The 17,576-nt window shown below is 42.6% G+C and overlaps 1 protein-coding gene across 5 annotated transcripts in view; it reads left to right on the top strand.

Moving 5' to 3' along the window:
* Positions 1-17,576, top strand: part of SCN8A (sodium voltage-gated channel alpha subunit 8) — a 554,114-nt gene that overhangs the window by 259,234 nt on the left and 277,304 nt on the right. For all 5 annotated transcript variants that reach the window (XM_069230856.1, XM_069230858.1, XM_069230860.1 and 2 more), the window contains one exon: positions 14,308-14,449. In XM_069230856.1, the coding sequence (XP_069086957.1) occupies positions 14,308-14,449 (142 nt within the window). The remainder of the gene's footprint in view (positions 1-14,307; positions 14,450-17,576) is intronic.

Genomic DNA, 17,576 nt, shown 5'->3' with positions numbered 1-17,576 from the left:
GTTATATCTATCCCATTTCGCTTTTCAAGTGATACTGAATTCATGCCTAGAGGTTGCTAGGGTGCTTTCTATATGATAATTTCAATCAGATTAACTAAAAGGATGTAGGAGAAAGCTGGACATTGAATACACTTGAGAAGCTATGATTGAGGTATTAACATGCTGAACGCATCACCTAGTCTCGAATTTCAAGTTACTGAACCAGGTTTGGTCTGTTGCACCTGTTTAGGTATAGATCTGCGAAATCAAACTCCTTGCATCGGGTGGCATTGTTAAACTTTGTGTCCTGACCTAACCTCTGGGCTAAAAACTGTTCATTGTACTTAGCCAGAATATCTTGGTCCAGGGCACAGTTGCTCTCTTCAGTTCACTCAAGTCACACAGTGATGTAGGCTTCTGTCAGCTGGAGCTGGCTGGAAACTTTAATATCCTTTAGAGAATCCACAGACAATGGAGACCTGGAAACCCATGCATTCCAGTCTTTGGCACATCATTGACTAAAAGGTTAAATAAGACCAGTGGAGGGAACATACAAACAAACAAAAAAAGCCTGAAAGATTTATTGGTTAATCTGTTGTGGAGTTGCTAAGGGAAGGTTTGTAGTTGAAAGCGACACAGTATGTTTGTAGTCTTTCAAGAAGCATGTGCCAGTAATCAGCAGGCTTTGGGGACAACATAGGTGATCTTGCTCCTGTTCCTTGCATTCATTTGAAGTTTGTTGATTGCTTTATGGTATGTGCGGGGTTGACACATTTTGAATGAATTAATGTGATTGTTTTTTAAAGTGCACATCCCGCCCTTTGAAGTGTTCCAGCACTAAAGATTGCAAAACTCAAACAGGCTGTGCCATAATTAGAAAGAGGAGCCCAGCCATGGCTTTGTTTTTTTGTGAAATAAGAGCTCTGAGCTAAGGGTTTGAGCTTCAAGAGGAAGCTGATTCCATGCCTTGGCTGCTAAGAAAGAAGAGCAAACCCCACCCTCCCCTTTCGCATCTGCCTGACTGTTGGCACTACTGCCAAGGCAGCTGGGGCTGACCGAAGAACTTTTGATGGGTGATAGATCTGAAATCTTTTGGGAAGATATGAGTGACCTGAAGAAAAAAAGACAGATGAACCAGCACCAAGGACTTATAGAGGATCCTTTTCTTCATTGGTTGACAATGAAGAGATCTAAGATGAATAGACATAGATCAGTGCCAGGGTAGTTTCAAAATTAGGTGAGTTGCAGCATTCTGGACCACTTGCAACCATCTAATAAGGCGTTCAGAAAACCCCAGATAGAATGCATTTGTGTGACCAGTGTGAAGGTTATCAACACACATTTCACTGTCTTATTGGAGTGCAGTGGGGATATGAAAAGGAACTTCTTGAAAGCACAGAGCAAGGCAAAACAAGAACCTACCACTGTAGACACCGGAGGTTGGAAGGAAAGTTGTTAGTTGAACTTGACGCCAAGGTTTTTTGCAACTGTGGTAGGCTGCGAAGGGGAATAGTAAAGTTGCTGAGCAGCCTGGCTTCCACCAATTGACAGCATGATGCCCAAACCAAATAATGTCAGTCTTTTCAGAACTACGCTTCAACCTACTCATGTGCATCCAGTTGAAGTCTGTATATAAATAGGCTTTAAAACTCATTCCAACAGTTGCCGAACTACACTCAAAAGAAACAGTTGGGTATCATTGGCATAGGAGATGATTTTAAAGCCAAATGACTCAACCAATGGGGACAACTGAGCCATGTAAATGTTAGAGTAGGGCTCAAGGAGGAGCGCTGTGGCACCCCTTGATCCAAGTGGTTTTAAGAGCCGATAAAGAGGGAGCCGGTCTGCCACCTGGAGTCGTAAAAGGAATTAGTCAAGTCCAGTGCCTGACATCCAACTCCCAAATTGGCAAGATGGTGTCAAAAGATGGAATGGGAGATGTTGTTGAATGCCACTGAAAGAGCAAGTAAGATCAAAGCTTCATTATTCAATTTATCAAGTGTCAAACTGAGGTAATCTAATATGCACTATGTCTTCTGAAAGTTGGGTATTAGCAAATTTTTCAGCATTTTCAATTATGAAGGGATGAGGTAAATGGGATGACTGTTGGATAGCAGGTTGGCGTCCAGTGAAGTTTTTTTAATAACAGAACTACCGTAGCCTGCTTCCAGGAGGATGGCACTGTGGCTGTAGATAACAGACAATTAAAAACCTTATATATTACAAGGTTGATCACCCTAACTGCAAGCGCCAATATAGATGGTGGGCAAGGGTCAGCCGATAATCCTGATTTTCAGTTCAGTTCAGTACAGGCATTTCAGACCTCTGGACAATAAGGTCATGTAAATTACTTTGAATTTTCATGATGTTGATCTCAAAGAAATCTGCAAGCCTGTTGGAGTTCCTGAAAAGGAATGGTACGCCTGTGCATCTGAAGATTTCTCGAGGCCCATTAACAGTCAACTCTATTTAAAAGTTAAAATACGAAGCATGTACTGTTTTGATAGTGGCATGATAGATCCTTAGGCTTTCCCTATAGGTGGCCTTTCTCGCAGGAGAATAGTTGTTGCACCACTCTCTCTCCAGTTTCTTAAATCCCTTCTTTCCAACGAAGAGAGGGAGAAAACCAAGGTGCAGAAAGTTTCATTTGTTCTCCCTCCTCTGCTGGAGTTGGGGCCAGAACCTTAGAGTATGATCAGTGGCTCCTAAAAGAGAAGGAATTGTGTTGGAAAGGAACTCATTAGAATTCCAAGCCTGAGAGGTCTGTCTGTTAGCGTGCCTGGCCTGCTGAGGATTGTCACCAAGGAACCACCCAAAAGGAGTGAGAGAATGGTCGGACAAAAAAAAACACCTGGGTTCTTCGACCAAATTCGAAAGGTTGGAGAAAATCAGATTAATAGTATGTCCAGCTTGGTGGTTTGGGGCAGTTAGAACTGGCGTCAAATTGAGGGAGACCAGCTTGTCTACCAGGGCATCAGCAAGTGTATCCTTAGAGGTATCTGTCTGTACATAAAAATCTCTTGCCAATGTAAAATTAGATTATTGAAGGGTGAGATGAGCCACAGCCCTGTCCAGTGAGTTGCTAAAGTCCCCCATGTTACCCAATGGGTCAGTAGATCAAAGCACCTGGTAGAGGGACCTGGCCAGATACTGAGGAAAAAAACCTAAAACCTCCACTCTCAATAGTTCAGGCATCTGAAAGGTGGTACAGTGAGCCACGTGTTTGAAGGCTATCACTAAGCCACACCCCCTCCGCATTCTGCATTTCCTCTTGATCCGATCCAGGTGCACCAAAGAGTACCCTTCACGAATGACTGTTAGTATGTCCATAGCACGTGATTCATTCATCCGTGCTTCAGTCAAGAACAGGAAATCAGTTCTTGAGTTACTCAGAAGACTATGTATGTGTAAAGTATGCATGTGTAAGGAGTGAATATTAATCAATATAGCTATGAGGGAGGTAAGATGTAGATTAGAGTGGCAGTCCCCTATTTATTCCTTGCGTAGTACTGTTCGCAAGAGAGAAGACTGTATGACACCATTTACTGTAAAATCCCCAAAATAATTATCAGCCAGCTTATGAGGACATCGCATACAGGGGCCTAATGGCCAAAAGTTCCTCTGAGGTGTAGCAGTCACATGGCATCTGAGCTGAATCTCCACGGGCAGCGTGGTGCTGGCCACATAACAGTTGTGAATAGGTGCAGATGGGCTTGCCTTTGGCACACCAGTGGCACGTCCGTGCTGCAGTCCTCCTTAAGTAAAGGTTGTTTATCAGAGTTCTCAGGTGACTACAGTGCTAATGCCCCACAATGGTGCCTCTAGTTGACCATGAGGAGTGAAATTGGCTCTCTCACTTCTTCTCTGGCTCAGGCTCTTCTCTGGCAAAAAAAACACGGACCGGACAGCCTTTCAGCAGTGTAAAAACCCACACCACAGGAAAAGACACAAAATCTGTAGCTAAAGACTTTGTATTATACAGTGTTGAGCACTATAAGCTAGTCTGGTAACCTTGCAGTGGGGTTTCTTTAGGAGACCAGTGTACAATATATTTGCAATATACTACCTAATAAAGTTCTTAAATATTTAAACAAAAATAGTATTTTAAAAGAAGGTTGCAATAATGAAGTCAAAGTTTAATTGCTTTCTTTGTTGGTTGAGTATCCAGACCATGAACTGTTCCTTCCTTTCATGTGTTCGCAATTTTATCTGTGCTCTGTTTTTATCATCTTTGTTTTGTTTTTCTCACATGTCTTGAAAGAAAATAATTCTCAACACCTGTGTATAATCAAATATGTAGGTAGGACTAATGTAACGTGTGTGTAGTTCTGGGTAGGATGGTAAATTAAGTAAGGATCTCACGTGCCATATTGTTAATTTAAGAAGACTCTTTTTGCACTGGGTACTTGTATGTGTTGGTACGCAGGAAATAAAATCCAAGTAGAGAAAATGGTATCCCATCTTGCTTTACTATGGTGGTACTGCCCGTCATAGCCTCTTATTGTTTTCTAAAGAAGTTTCTCTATCTTTGACATGTTCAGCTTCCAGTGCACCAAATGTCCGCTGCGTCTGTCTGGTTGAGAAGACACTAATCTATTTTCTTAACATTGATGATTGTTTGGGCATGGTGTGTGGCTCTCAGGATGAGAAATCGTTTCATTCTAGATTCAAATGTTCATTGATAGAAATCTGTGTGTGGGTTTCACAAAAATGCTAAACTCAAATCCACTGCATTTCAGAAATGGAGTTATTTGATCCGTAGCTTTCAATTTTCTAATATGGCGTTGTGTATGATGAACTGTTCTTGCTGGTGTGTACCTATTGATAAAATATAGGCAGCGGCATCTCTAGATGTGAATTTTGGAAGCGGGGGTACACACAAGTGGTAGAGTGTGGGACCAGATACAAAGGTTGTTTAAAATAAAAAAATACATTTTCTTTCTCTCTCTCTCTCTCTCTCTCTCTCTCTGTCTCTCTGTCTCTCTCTCGCTCTTCCCCCCCTTTCCTCTCTCTCTCTCATATATTACAGGGACTTTATAATTAGGAAATAGAAAAAAAAACCTTCGAAATTCAATAATAATCCAAAGATTACACAAATGTTATAGTTAGGTTCATATTTTACATGTACAAAGCCATTGACATTCAGGTTTTATAGTTAATTATTTCAAGTAACTATAATTTGTGTCCTAAGGTAACTAACTTGTGCCCTCGCCATGCACAGTTTTCTCAGTTTTACTGCAAATGTTACAGTAATATCAATGATGTCATAGAAGATGTCATGAGTGATTTAGTATCTGGGTTAATGAACAGTGCATTCTTAGGGCATGAGTTATAGCCGGACTTTTAAATTATTTGCTATCTTAATTTTTTTTATCCAGTTGATCACTTAATAATATATTGCAATTAGGGGAGAAGATGTGGCAATATGGCCAGAGCTGCAGACTTTGCAACTGTGGAGCCAGGTTTGAATTTCGGCGTCAGCTGGGCATCCTGGGATTCTGGGCAAATCACTTAATCTCCCCATGCCTAAAACCAAAATGAATATGTCTTTGTGTAATGTAACTGATGCTCATGTAAAGCACTCCAGTACCTTTGGGTCAAGTCTGCACTATATAAAACTGCAAAAAACAAAACAAAGTGTTTTGCACACTTCTGTCGTTGGGCTATTCTTGGGCTATGTTTAGATAAAATTTGGGCTCTTTTTTTCTCTGGTGGCCACCTTGGGAGACTTATTTGTTATGAAGCTCCCTAATTTTCTCATTTAATGCAGTATCCTCAGTAACAAATGATTTCAATTTTTCACTTCGATTCCCTCAAGATGGCGTTCAGATGTGCCACACTTTTGACATAAATTCAGAATGTTAGCACTCTAGTTGCTCGTTAGAACGATGTAGTAAGCTTGTTAACTAGCAGTCTGCTGCTGGTGTTGAAATTGCATGTTTCAGTCCGCATGTCAGAATGTTTTAACCAAATAAAAGCGGAAGATATTTGAGAACTCACTTAAAACGTCCTAATTTTTCCTTCGACAGCACTACGCATAATTTCTATTTCACAATTAACACACGCCCCCCCCACCCCACACACACACACACACACACTATTTTGTTCCTTTCTAAATTAAATGTTTTACCAGTTTGAATCAGTGAAGGTGGCTTCAGGTGTGCTACATGTTTGTCATAAGTAAGACTGTTAGAGCCCTAGTTGTTCTTTAGAACACTCTGGGAGGCTGTGGAAAACACAAGAGAATCCATCAATTGACAGGCTGCTCCTGTTGGAAGTACATGGTTTATTAAGAATGTCAGACTTCATTCTCATATGGCTGAGAAAGATAGTGTGGATTTACAGAAAATATGCTCTAATTTTAGCCTTTGGGGTACCTTCCATAACCTTTTAAAGGGTAAATCATGAGAAGACTGTTTTCTCTCAAACACGATTCAGAAAATCCCCCAGCAGAAGGCTTTTTCACATGTTAAAATCACCTTAGAACACAGCACAATTCCTACAATTAGTATGGTACTGTCAACAAATGGGTTATATTGTAACTAAAATGAGTTATCACCCTTTATACTTTCTCCTTTCTGTGACCCTCAAAACTTGCAATTCAATACAATGCATTTCAATAGGGACCGACCGTGTCTGAGTCCTGCAAGTGCTGCCACAGCATGTTGTTCATGTTGTGGCCTAACAATAAAGGGAAGGGGGTATCAATTTGGGACCCTCATCTGTCCTTTGGGGTCTGGGCATGCTCACCCCTCTCAATTACATATTTTTAAATTAATTTTCAGGATACAGGGACCAAGTCCCAGAGTCTTGTAATGGCTGCCAAAATATATTGGTCAGGTTGTATGAGAGCATATCTGAACACCAACTGTCCAGGTATATTTCTTTTTACTTTAATATCTCAAAAACTACTTAACAGCTCTTCACAAAATGACAAAAATAAAACAAGATCTGCGCACCAAGATCTTGCTTCCTGACAAATTTGGTATAATCCTGTTCAGCGGTTTGGGCTGTAGTCGTGTCGGAAGTCCCTATGGGAAAATGCGTGGGGAAAATTTTGGGACACCCTGGCTGTCCTCCAGTATGCCAACAATTGTTCTGATCGGTCTCTGACCAGAGCTATCCAACCTTTGGTGGTGATAATGACTGGGACGGTAAGGACGAATCTTCACCCCCCTCCCGTTTTGATGAGAAACTATGAGAGGCATGACACACGGCTGGGTTCTCCCCCCAAGTCTTTCTATAGATGGAGGAGTGGGCCTGATTTGCCTTGATGAGTAAACTTGCAGCTGAAGTGTTGGACTTAAAGTTGGCTTTCGTTGAGATGAAAACAAACATCCTCAGCGAAGTCTTACAACCTCGGCAGGACTCATCTGAACTTCTGCTACTGTTCAATGAAAACCTGACTGACATCCTATTGGGCACCTGGGCTAAAACCTGCTAGTGCCCACCTGCACATTGACAGCTGGCTCATAGCCACAGACCAGCAGAGGGTGACCCTGCTTTTCTGATGCAGCACCCCTACCTACTCCAACTCCCAGGAGCCTGGTGGTATAGGCCTCCACTAGTGGAGGTAATCCCAATTATTTCCCCCTTAATTCCTTAGAGAAAAATAATTTGGTAATTTGGGGAGAGGATTTTCCTTGCTAGTCTTGTCTTCGGTTCAGTCACTACCATCTGTTTACTGGGTAGGTACTCCCATGTATTATGAGACATGGTTGCTGATATCTGGCCAGCGGTCCCAGACGAATATTGCTCCCAACCATGTAATTGAGTATTCAGCATGGCGAGGTAGAGCTGTTGACACAAGTGTAGTTCTACAGCACCAAGCAGGGATAAGATCCACAAATATTTCAAGCGATGTTCATGCATCGCTCATGAATATTCCTTTCAATAGGTCTCGCTGTTTTGGTGAGAAGGCTGACTCCACCCTTAGGCGTTTCAGGGAAAGTAGAACTACCACATACTCCATCCGTCTCTTCAGGTGAGTATTGCAAATAGTCCAATGTGGCTACATCCTGACATGCCTCTCCATCCCACTGTCTCTTCCACCTTATCAGACATCTTTAAGAGGATTATTTGTCCATTTTGCTGCAGGAAGTTGTAGCTCTTTTGGCAGAGGAGCCATAAAAGGGTCCTAGTTTCGGAACTGGCCTCTATTCCTGTTTTTTTTCTTGTGCTGAAAAAGGATAGAGGCCTCCATCCTTTCCTTGATCTTCGACCCCACCAATTTCTTCCTGCAGAAGGACAAATTCGGGATGCTCATGCTGGCCCAGGTTCTATCTTCCCTTGATCCTGGAGACTGGCTAGCAGCATTAAATGTGCAGGACACCTATTTCCATGTTTGTCCTGCATGACTACAGATGTGCCTTATAGTTCGAGGTGGGCCACAAGCATTTTAAGTTTGTCATGCTCTTTCAGCACCACCGCTGTCGCTCGGGTATTCATATCGATGGTGGTCGCAGCGTATCTTTGCAGGTCGGGCTACCAGTCCTGCTCTAACTCCATGACTTTCTGTTGAAAGTGTGTTTGCCAGTCATTTGTGGTCCACCTCCAGATGACTGTAATCCTACTTCCATCACTGGGGGTTCACATTCAACTTGCCAAAGTCGCTCATGATTCATTTGCAGAGGCTCCCTTTCATCTGAGCCATCCTAGATACAGTGCACTTTCAGGCCTTCTCTTCGGGCCAATGAATTCAGGACATTCAGGATGTAATCCCCATGTTTCAGCCTATGTCATGGGTCAGAGTGAGGGTGGTTCTGAGGTTTCTTGGTCTATTGGCATCCTGCTCCTCGATCATGTGAGATGACACATGCGTCCTCTGCAGTGGGATCTGAAGTTTCAGTGGACCCTGCACCAAGTTTCAGAGGAGACTGCGAAAAAACTGCAATGGTGGCTGACCCCTCTCCTCAATTCCCTCAAAGCTCTCAGTGGTGACAGTCTCATCACTGCTGAGTTTGGGTGGTCCTCTGGGAAAGGAATACTACTCTCTACTACAACCTTCTGACGCTGTGAACCATTCACTTGGCATTGAAAGTCTTCCTGCTATCCATCAAAAGCATGTTACTGTAGGTCCTCATGGACCGCACCTCTGCCATGTGATATTGCAACAGGTAGTGTACTGCACTCTACCAGGAAGCCCTGTGCCTCTAGAACTGGTTGAAACATCATAGCATTTCACTAATTGTACACCACATGGGTGGGATCTTTAAACACAATTTAGGGGAACTTAGCATTGCGAGAACTAGCAGCTAAACCTAGAGGTGGCAGGGTGTGCCTTCCAGCAGGATGGAGAACCCTGGCTATTTGTCACTCCAGAGAAAGCTCAAGGTCAATGCTTTTGCACTTAGAAGTTCTTGAAAAGACTCTCTTGGAGACACATTCTGCCTCGAGTGGAGCACAGGACTTCTACACATCTTCCTGCTGCTACTCTCCTGCCCTACTTTAGGAAGATCAGGAATGATTGGGCCCAAGTCATCTTAGTTGCTCCAGATCTGGACAAGAGAGAGTACTAAAAGGAACGTCTGGGTCTGAGCACCACTCATCCGGTCGGGCTGAGACTTTGGGTAGCACTTCTGTCGCAGCAGCAGGGCATTGTCCTGCATCTAGACATGCACAATCTACACCGTCAGGCATGGAGATTGAGCAGTAGCAGTTGCCTGCATTTGATCAAAATCCTGAAATAGGGATGTCATCCTGACGGCGAGGCATCTTCCTACAAAGTTTGTATACTGGCAAAAATCTGTTGCCCCTTCAATACAGGCCCATTATAGACCAAACTGTTGGCTGTTTTGTTGTTCCTTTTATTTTTTGGACGGACCAGGACTGGCAGTTGGCATAGCCAAAATGTATTTCTCAACCCTTTTGACTTTTTTGTGTTTAACGGATCGACTCTCCTTGTTCAGATCATCTTCTGTGATGTGATTTCTTAGAGGCTCAGTCCAAATTATTCCTCCTAACTCCTTTGTAATGCCACAGTGGGATCTTAATTTGGTCCAATCTTTTCTTATGTGCACACCTTTTGAGCTGTTGCAAATCTGTCCTGTACATACCCTGACGGGGCTCTTTTTCATTTCCATAACTTCACCTCATCATGTGACTGAGATTTAAGCTTTATCAGTACATCCACCCTGTGAGAAAACAGGGCTGATTGCAGAGGCCCCATAACTTTTTGCCCCCATTTTCCTCTTTTTGCTGGTGTTTTCCTGACTTTGATGGTGCCCTGGGTACTGCTAACCAGTCCCAGGGCCTGTGCTCTGTGTAAAATGGATATGCAAATTAGGCTAATTATAATTGGCTAAGTTAACCTACCTATAAGTCCCTAGTATATGGTAGGGCATGTAGGTTTAGGGACCACAGCATAGGTGGTGCACACCTAGGTGCACTGCTGAGGTGCCCAGTGTCATTTTAAAAGCAAGCCTGCCTTGCTGGCTGCTTTTAAATTAAAGTTATATGCAAATTCGACTTTGGAATTAAAGGTACTTCCAAAGTCTTAAACTACCTTATTTTTACATATAAGTCACCCCTAAGGTGTGCCCTATGTGCCCCTAGGGCTAGGTGCCATGTAACTATAAGCAGGGACTTTATAAAAATAGATTTATAAGCCCTGGTGAGGTAAAAACAGCCAAATTCGTTTTTCCCTCATTGAAGTAAATGGCCTTCATAGGCTAGAATGGGCAGACTTTATTTTAAATTTTAAAGTCTCCTTAAATGTTACATACCAAGAATTTGGTATCAAATTAATTGTTGTAATAAATCCCACAACTTCCAGTTGTTGGATTTAATATAACTTGTTCAGGTAAAAAGTTTAGACTTTACCTAAAAAGTTGCCAATTTCAGCTCTGCATTGTTTTTGCTGCTGTGCTCTGATTGGCCAGCCTGCAGCAGCTTCTGCCAGGCTGCCTTGATGAGGTGTGAAGTGGCCTGGCTTCACACAAAGGAATGTGCTTGGGGGAGAGAATCTCCCCTCAGCAGATGGTGAGGCAGGAAGGGGGAGGGCTGCCAAACTGGTCTTCAAAGGCAGAGAAGGACATTTGCAGCACCCAGCAACACCCCCACATCCTGCAACCCCAGACAATTAGGTGCCCCCTTGATTAGATTAGGAGAGGGCAGGAGAGGGGTGTGTTTATGATTTTTAGCCACACCAGTGGGTGGGCTCAGCCAGATGTAACCTCCAAAAATCAGATTCATCCATGTTGGATTTTTAGAGACTGTTGCCTTCTGGGATGGATTTTTGCCACACTTCCCAGGAAGTGGTCATCACAGGGGGACGACCCTGTCCCTGATTGGAGAACCAGGGCCCCCCTGCTTTTCACCCAGGAGCAAGGATAAAACTGGCAGACCTGCTCCCACACCTCAGATCCCCACCAAATTTCAAGAAGAAGGAACTAAAGGAGAAGGACTGCCCTGCTGGACCCCTGGCCTGCACCTGGAACCTGCACTCAGAAGGACTGCACCAGCTGCACACTTGGGCTTCACCACAAGAAGGACTTTGCCTGTCTTCAACTGGTTCAAGGAGGGACTCCCTGTTTGCTACAGGTGAAAAATTGCTATCCAAAGTCCCCTGCACCAACTCCTGAAAAAGTGACCAGCTGACCACTGTCCAGTGGCCAAAAAGGAGTTTGCGCCAGGTGCATTCTGGGAGTTGAAGTCCGCACCCCCCCAAGGACCATCACAGAACTTCTGGACCCTTGGGGTGAGCTGTGGACCCCAAAAAAACCTTAAAAGAACATCTGGGTGAAGCCCCAGAAGTTTGGAGAAGATTTGAAAAATTTTGTTAAAAAAGCTCCAGAGAGGGACCGACCCGCCGCGGAAATTCTAGCCGGCTTGCCTCAACCGCGACCCGGCCTGACTTCGTGGTTCGTCCCGGTAAAGAAAAACATCCGAAAAAGAGACTAAGTCCGAAGGTAAAAAGTTGACCGGGACCTTCCAGCCATCGTATCCGAGAAGGGCTCCACGGACGTCTGATCAAGATCCAGGTTTACCCCGGTCGAAGGATTTTCATCTCGAAAAAACGACTAAGTCCGAAGGTAAAAATCACCACCGAGGAAACCCACATCGCGTATCCGGACAAGGGCTCCAGGAGGTCGGATTCAACTGGCAGGTTCGTCCCGGTGAAGAAAAACTTCAAAATAAAGACTAAGTCAGAAGGTAACTTTTTAACCGAGGCCTCCCGCGACTTGTAGCCGAGCAGGGCTCCATCGCAGTCGGCCTGAAACTTTGACTTTGCCCCGGTCCTGGTGCAACCAGATGACCCGATTGGCACTTTTTGTTTCTAAGCACTAGAAAAATAATAATTCTTTAAAAAATCATATCTCCGGTTCCCCTGAACCGATTTTAATCGTTTTTGTGTCATTTTAAAGATAAAAATATAAACTATTTTTATAAATTGGTTTTGGATTTTTAAACTGTTTCCTGTGTTTTATTTAATTACTGTTTTGTGATATTTAAATGCTTTACACACTGTCTCCTAAATTAAGCCTTGACGCTCTTTGCCAAGCTACCAAGGGTTGAGCTGGGATTAATTTACTGAGACCTAACTGTACCTAGGTGGAGGTTAGTGGCTTGTTGCTAGGTGTAGGTACCTACCTGCCCTTACTAATAACCCATTTTCCAACACACCCTATACCACCACCTTTCCGGACATGGGTGACCTCTATACCAAAAGATTTCACTTTCACGTTGGACAGTCCATCACTCTTCTGATGTTGTTTGCTCTACCTCACCCCTTGAAAGAGTAAGTGAGATTTCATTGTTTCAACCCACAAACAGCACTGAACTTTTACATCAATTGTATCAAAGATGATTAGGTGTCCAATAAGCTCTTTGTGGAGTTCTCTGAGGCACACAAAGGCAAGGCAGTGCAGAAGAGGACTTTGTCTAAGTGGATAGTCCTCTGCAGCAAACTCTGCATCGCTATGCTTCCAGGATTGTTGAGGGCCTATTTGACTAAGGCAGAGGTTGCTGCCACTACTGTGGCACGCAGAGTCCCATTGTTGGATATTTGTCAGCACGTAACTTGGGCTTCAGTGCACACATTCATGAAGCATTACTGCCTTGACAGCCAGGTCTTATGAGAAGAGTGTTTTGGCCATTTGGTCCTGCAGGACGTTTTGGTCTGAGGACTTCCACAGACTCCCCATCGTCAGCTAGTGCTTTGGTATGTTTTTTATAGGTGAGGAATTTGCAGTTAGAAGTATCAGAAGAACATGCTAATTACATCTGGTAATGCTCTTTCTGGTGAATACTCTGTCTGACTAGATTGCTCACCACCCTTCCACCTCAGATTTTGTGGAATGGACTCTTTTTCTTGAAAACGCTTCCCAAATTAGAGATCTGCACACTGATGATAAAATAATTGGTTTTGGGCTCCTTATCTGAGTGTCCGTCCATAGGGGTCCAGAAAGAAAGTTAGATCAGCCACTTGGATTGTACTTATAAGCGGCTCCATCCATCACTTCCAGGACAAAGTGGTTTTGACACAGAGCTGTACAATGCCACCTACTTGTGCTCAGGGGCCATGCTGAAAAATCTTCCAGATCCAGAGTGGTGCCTCAGGATATTCTAAAGTTGAGGAATATGTGGTTAGAAAGAACATCTATTAGTGAGAGCCTTACAGAAGGCGAGTAACTTGTCATGCAAGCATATTTAGATAAAGATATACACACATTGTCAGATTTAAACATTTTAAGCAAACACTGCATTGCAATAAAAGGTAGTTGGACAAAGTAATGTGTGTGTCCAGGTGCTGCGTTTATTTATTTTTTCTCTCGCATCCTGGCACCTTCAGCCGATGTTGTGGTGGAGCACAAAGTGGGACCAGGACAAATAGAGCTGGGGTACGGGTGTCATCTGGCCCCACCTCTAAAGACGCCACAAAATTTTGTGGTTAATTAAAATAAGGATGCATTTCATTAATTCCATAGTCATCTCGAATGTTGGTTTCAGTTTCTCCAAAATTATTTGGACACCGGTGTAACGTTTAATCCTAGGTTTCTTTGCTGACGGCCCATCTGTCATTCAGGGCTACCAGAAGTCGACTTTGGCAGGGCCAAGAAAAGTACCCAATAACAAAACTGGAATGAAGGGCAATGGTATACAGAAACGGTATATTTTAAATAATTTAAGTATGAAGTGCTTTTGTCATCGCTAAAATGTAATTCATATGATTTTTAACTGTAGAAAAAAATTATTTGACCGTGGTGATCCACTTTTGCTTTCTGCAGCAATTGCATAGTAGAGCTCCCATAATCTGTAGATTTGTCAAATGTATGGCACTGGGCTTTGATTGGGATCTTGACCAACCAGGTTTTTTTTTTTCTCCAGTCAATGTCCAGAAGGGTACCAATGTATGAAAGCGGGACAAAATCCAAACTATGGTTACACCAGCTTCGACTCGTTTGGCTGGGCCTTCTTGGCCTTATTTCGTCTCATGACACAGGATTTTTGGGAAAACCTGTACCAGTTAGTAAGTACTTGGGAAATTTGTATTCATCTTGTCTTTATTTTGTGTTTATTTTTACTGCGATATTCAAGTAGGTGTACTCCTTAATTTAATATTAAACGTGCATATGAGAGCTTGGGGTCACTTGTTAGATTCTGGCATCTAACAAAACAATGATATTCTAAAAAAATAATTTCTGATAATCGATGTTGCTCTACCATTTCACAATGCAATGTTTGCATTGCGTTGTGAAAAGTAAGCGCAACATTTGAGTATAAGAAAGTATAATTTTCAATAAAAGATTTATTTGCATTTTCATTTGTAAAATGAAAATATTATGGATGTTATATGAAGTTACACCTCAAGAGGGTTTAAATCAGAAAGTGCACCTAATACACAGAAGTCCAGTGTGAAAGTGGCAAATGTTTAAGTATCAATAAAATTGGATGCATAGCATTCCGAAGGTTGACTAAGTATTTAATTTTATGACATTTCAAGCTACACTGCCCTGTATGTTGAAATCCCCAGCCTGTTCCCAAAACTAAAAACAATATAGACCTTAAACCTGGAGCAGCATTCTGCTGACCACAGCAATACCCTTGCAATTTCATTTGTGCAAGAGTTGCTTTCCGTACATTGATTACCTTAGTTGCCGGGGATATCTACTGGAGGGTGTCATTTGTATATCTCCCAGCACTCATATCCGTGTTCTGTATGCCTGTACAATCGGTTGTTAATCGCTAGATACATCACTTGATAACATGAAGTGAAGTCTGCCATACTTAACCATCTATCATATCTAGATTTATAGATCTGTTGCTTCTTGGGCCCACCCACCACCTTGCACCTTACCCACTCAGTCATCTGTGGAACTGTATCAGGTAGATCATTCGCCCAATGCATCTCCAAGCACGCCTCCACTCTAGCACCCACTGCGACAGAAAATGGTCTGATTATTTCCTTTGGTGTTGGGTCTGGTTGATAATGTAGCATGTAAGACCACGTTCTCGGATCTTGATTACCAGTCGTCCACCATCTTGGCCACTTCCCTCATGAAATTATTATTTTTGATGCGTTTCAAAAGTTCATTATTGTCTAAATATCCCTGCTCAGAAATGTGTTCATTAGTGCAAGATGTTTAATCCTAAAATGAAAAATGAGCCCTCCATGGTTGTGAGAGCATTGGGTGATGGTGTCCTTCCTAGATATCTACTTACAGTGGCTGCTGGTGTATATGTAATGATTGGTAACCTTTAAAAAAAAAAGTATATAGCTTGCATGTACATCGGCTGTATTATACTTTTTTACTACTACAAAATTGCTTTTTTTATTATCCGTAATTTTCCCAATACAATGTTATGGGAAGCAGATCCTATGACAGGTTAATAAGTTCTCTTTTGTGGTCCTCTTAGGAAGTGGCTTCTCTATCCTAGATGTTTTTGAAGGGTTTAACTCTTTGCCAGGTAGTCTTTTAAACTAATTTGGAAAATATTTCTCTTGTTTTTGTTCTGACCCATAAAAGGGGTTCCCACTGCTTTAATAGTTGCTGATCGATCCTGTCTCTGGCTCACACTTTTGCAACAACCAAGTCTTTACTCAGTTATTTTTCTTCCAAATATTGGTATCCAACAATTGCTGGTATTGGTTTAGCATTCATTCCCTTCAGGATCTACGTTTGCCAAAATGCTGTGATTATTCCCAGGAACCACTGCCCAAATGTGCTTTGCTTGCTTGGTGCATGCAGACAGATCATCCACTGCCTCTTCCAATGTCTATTAAGTATAAACCTCAGGCTACCTTTTGAGTAAGTAGTCTTCTGAATAAGACCTACATCATCATCCGTAACAGCATAATAGTCCTATGGGCCTGGCAGCAAGCTAGAACACCTACAAAATGATAATAAAAAAATGGACAAAACGGACAATACCTGTTTTAAATAAAAAACACTTCAACAGATCTAGCTTAGAGAACTGTAGAACTTGTTCTTCAAGCTTAACTACACCTATATATACCCCTGAATACTTTTCCCATTAATTCTCAAATGATTCCAGAACTCCTGAGGATCCTTCATTGTGTATTTTCCCCATGCAAGACATTTTCTATGTGTAAGGATGTCGATTTAGTAGTAGGTGGGGTATGCACCGTCTGCTAGTAATAATACCACAATCACTAATAGGTCCAGTCAAGTCTCAAAGTAAATTAATCCTTGCTCAACTCTTGGTAGTTTAGTAAACAGGCAGTCAGGCTTAACTTAGACAGGTATGTGAAAAGCATTTAATATCACCAAGACAGTAAATGACTAAAAGATACAGCACAATAAAAATCCAACACCAATTCATATAGGAAATATTTGTATCTTTACAATTAGACCTAAACAACAGAAATCCAATGTAGGGAGCTGGAGATATGAATTTTTAAAGAATAAATCCCAAACTGTGCATTCTATAGCCAAAAAGCTTAAAGCGCCACTTGCAGCTATGTGGTTGCGCTGTACCGGGACAAAACCACATTTTTAGGTCGAATATGTTGAGCTCTAGGTTCTGGTAAAAAAATGTTACCTCTAGGTTCTGGTCAAAAATGTACCTTTTGACTTAGTCTTTATTCTTGGAGCTTTTCCCTCAACAAAAAGTCCCCAGGTACCTTAGATCCAGAGTGTGATTTGACGACTGCAGCCAGCTGCACCGCAATGCCTTGGTGAACCTCTTGAAGTCTTTGTCCTCAACAGTGAGGATCTTCAGAGCTTTCAGCGGGACAACCCAGCATGGTAAGTCCAATTTGTGAGTCGATGACGACGGCTTGACTCTCAACATCGAGCCAATCTCCTCCCGGAGTTTTTCTGTAAACCTTTGCATAAAGTTTACAAACTTTAAAATTTTGTTGGTTCTGAGTTCCTTTGGTGAAAGTAAGGGTCCACTGGCACCAGCCCAAGGGACTCTTGGGGGCTAGGACTTAATTTCCCTCAATGCACCTGCACACTCCAGGAAAAATCCAGTCACAATTATTCAGCAGGGGTATCCTCTCTTTGGCTTGGCAGACGACTTCTTCCAGCTCAGTTGTACCTGTTGCTGATCAGGGTCAACTGAGCTGGTCGTCCAAGCCTATACTTCGAGTCAGACAGTCTTTAGTGTGAAGGCTTGTGAGTACAGCAGGT

The sequence above is a fragment of the Pleurodeles waltl genome, chromosome 4_2 (assembly GCF_031143425.1).
Source record: "Pleurodeles waltl isolate 20211129_DDA chromosome 4_2, aPleWal1.hap1.20221129, whole genome shotgun sequence".
NCBI lineage: Eukaryota > Metazoa > Chordata > Amphibia > Caudata > Salamandridae > Pleurodeles > Pleurodeles waltl.
Note: the sequence above shows the minus strand (reverse complement) of the source record. Positions and strands in the feature narration are given on the sequence as shown.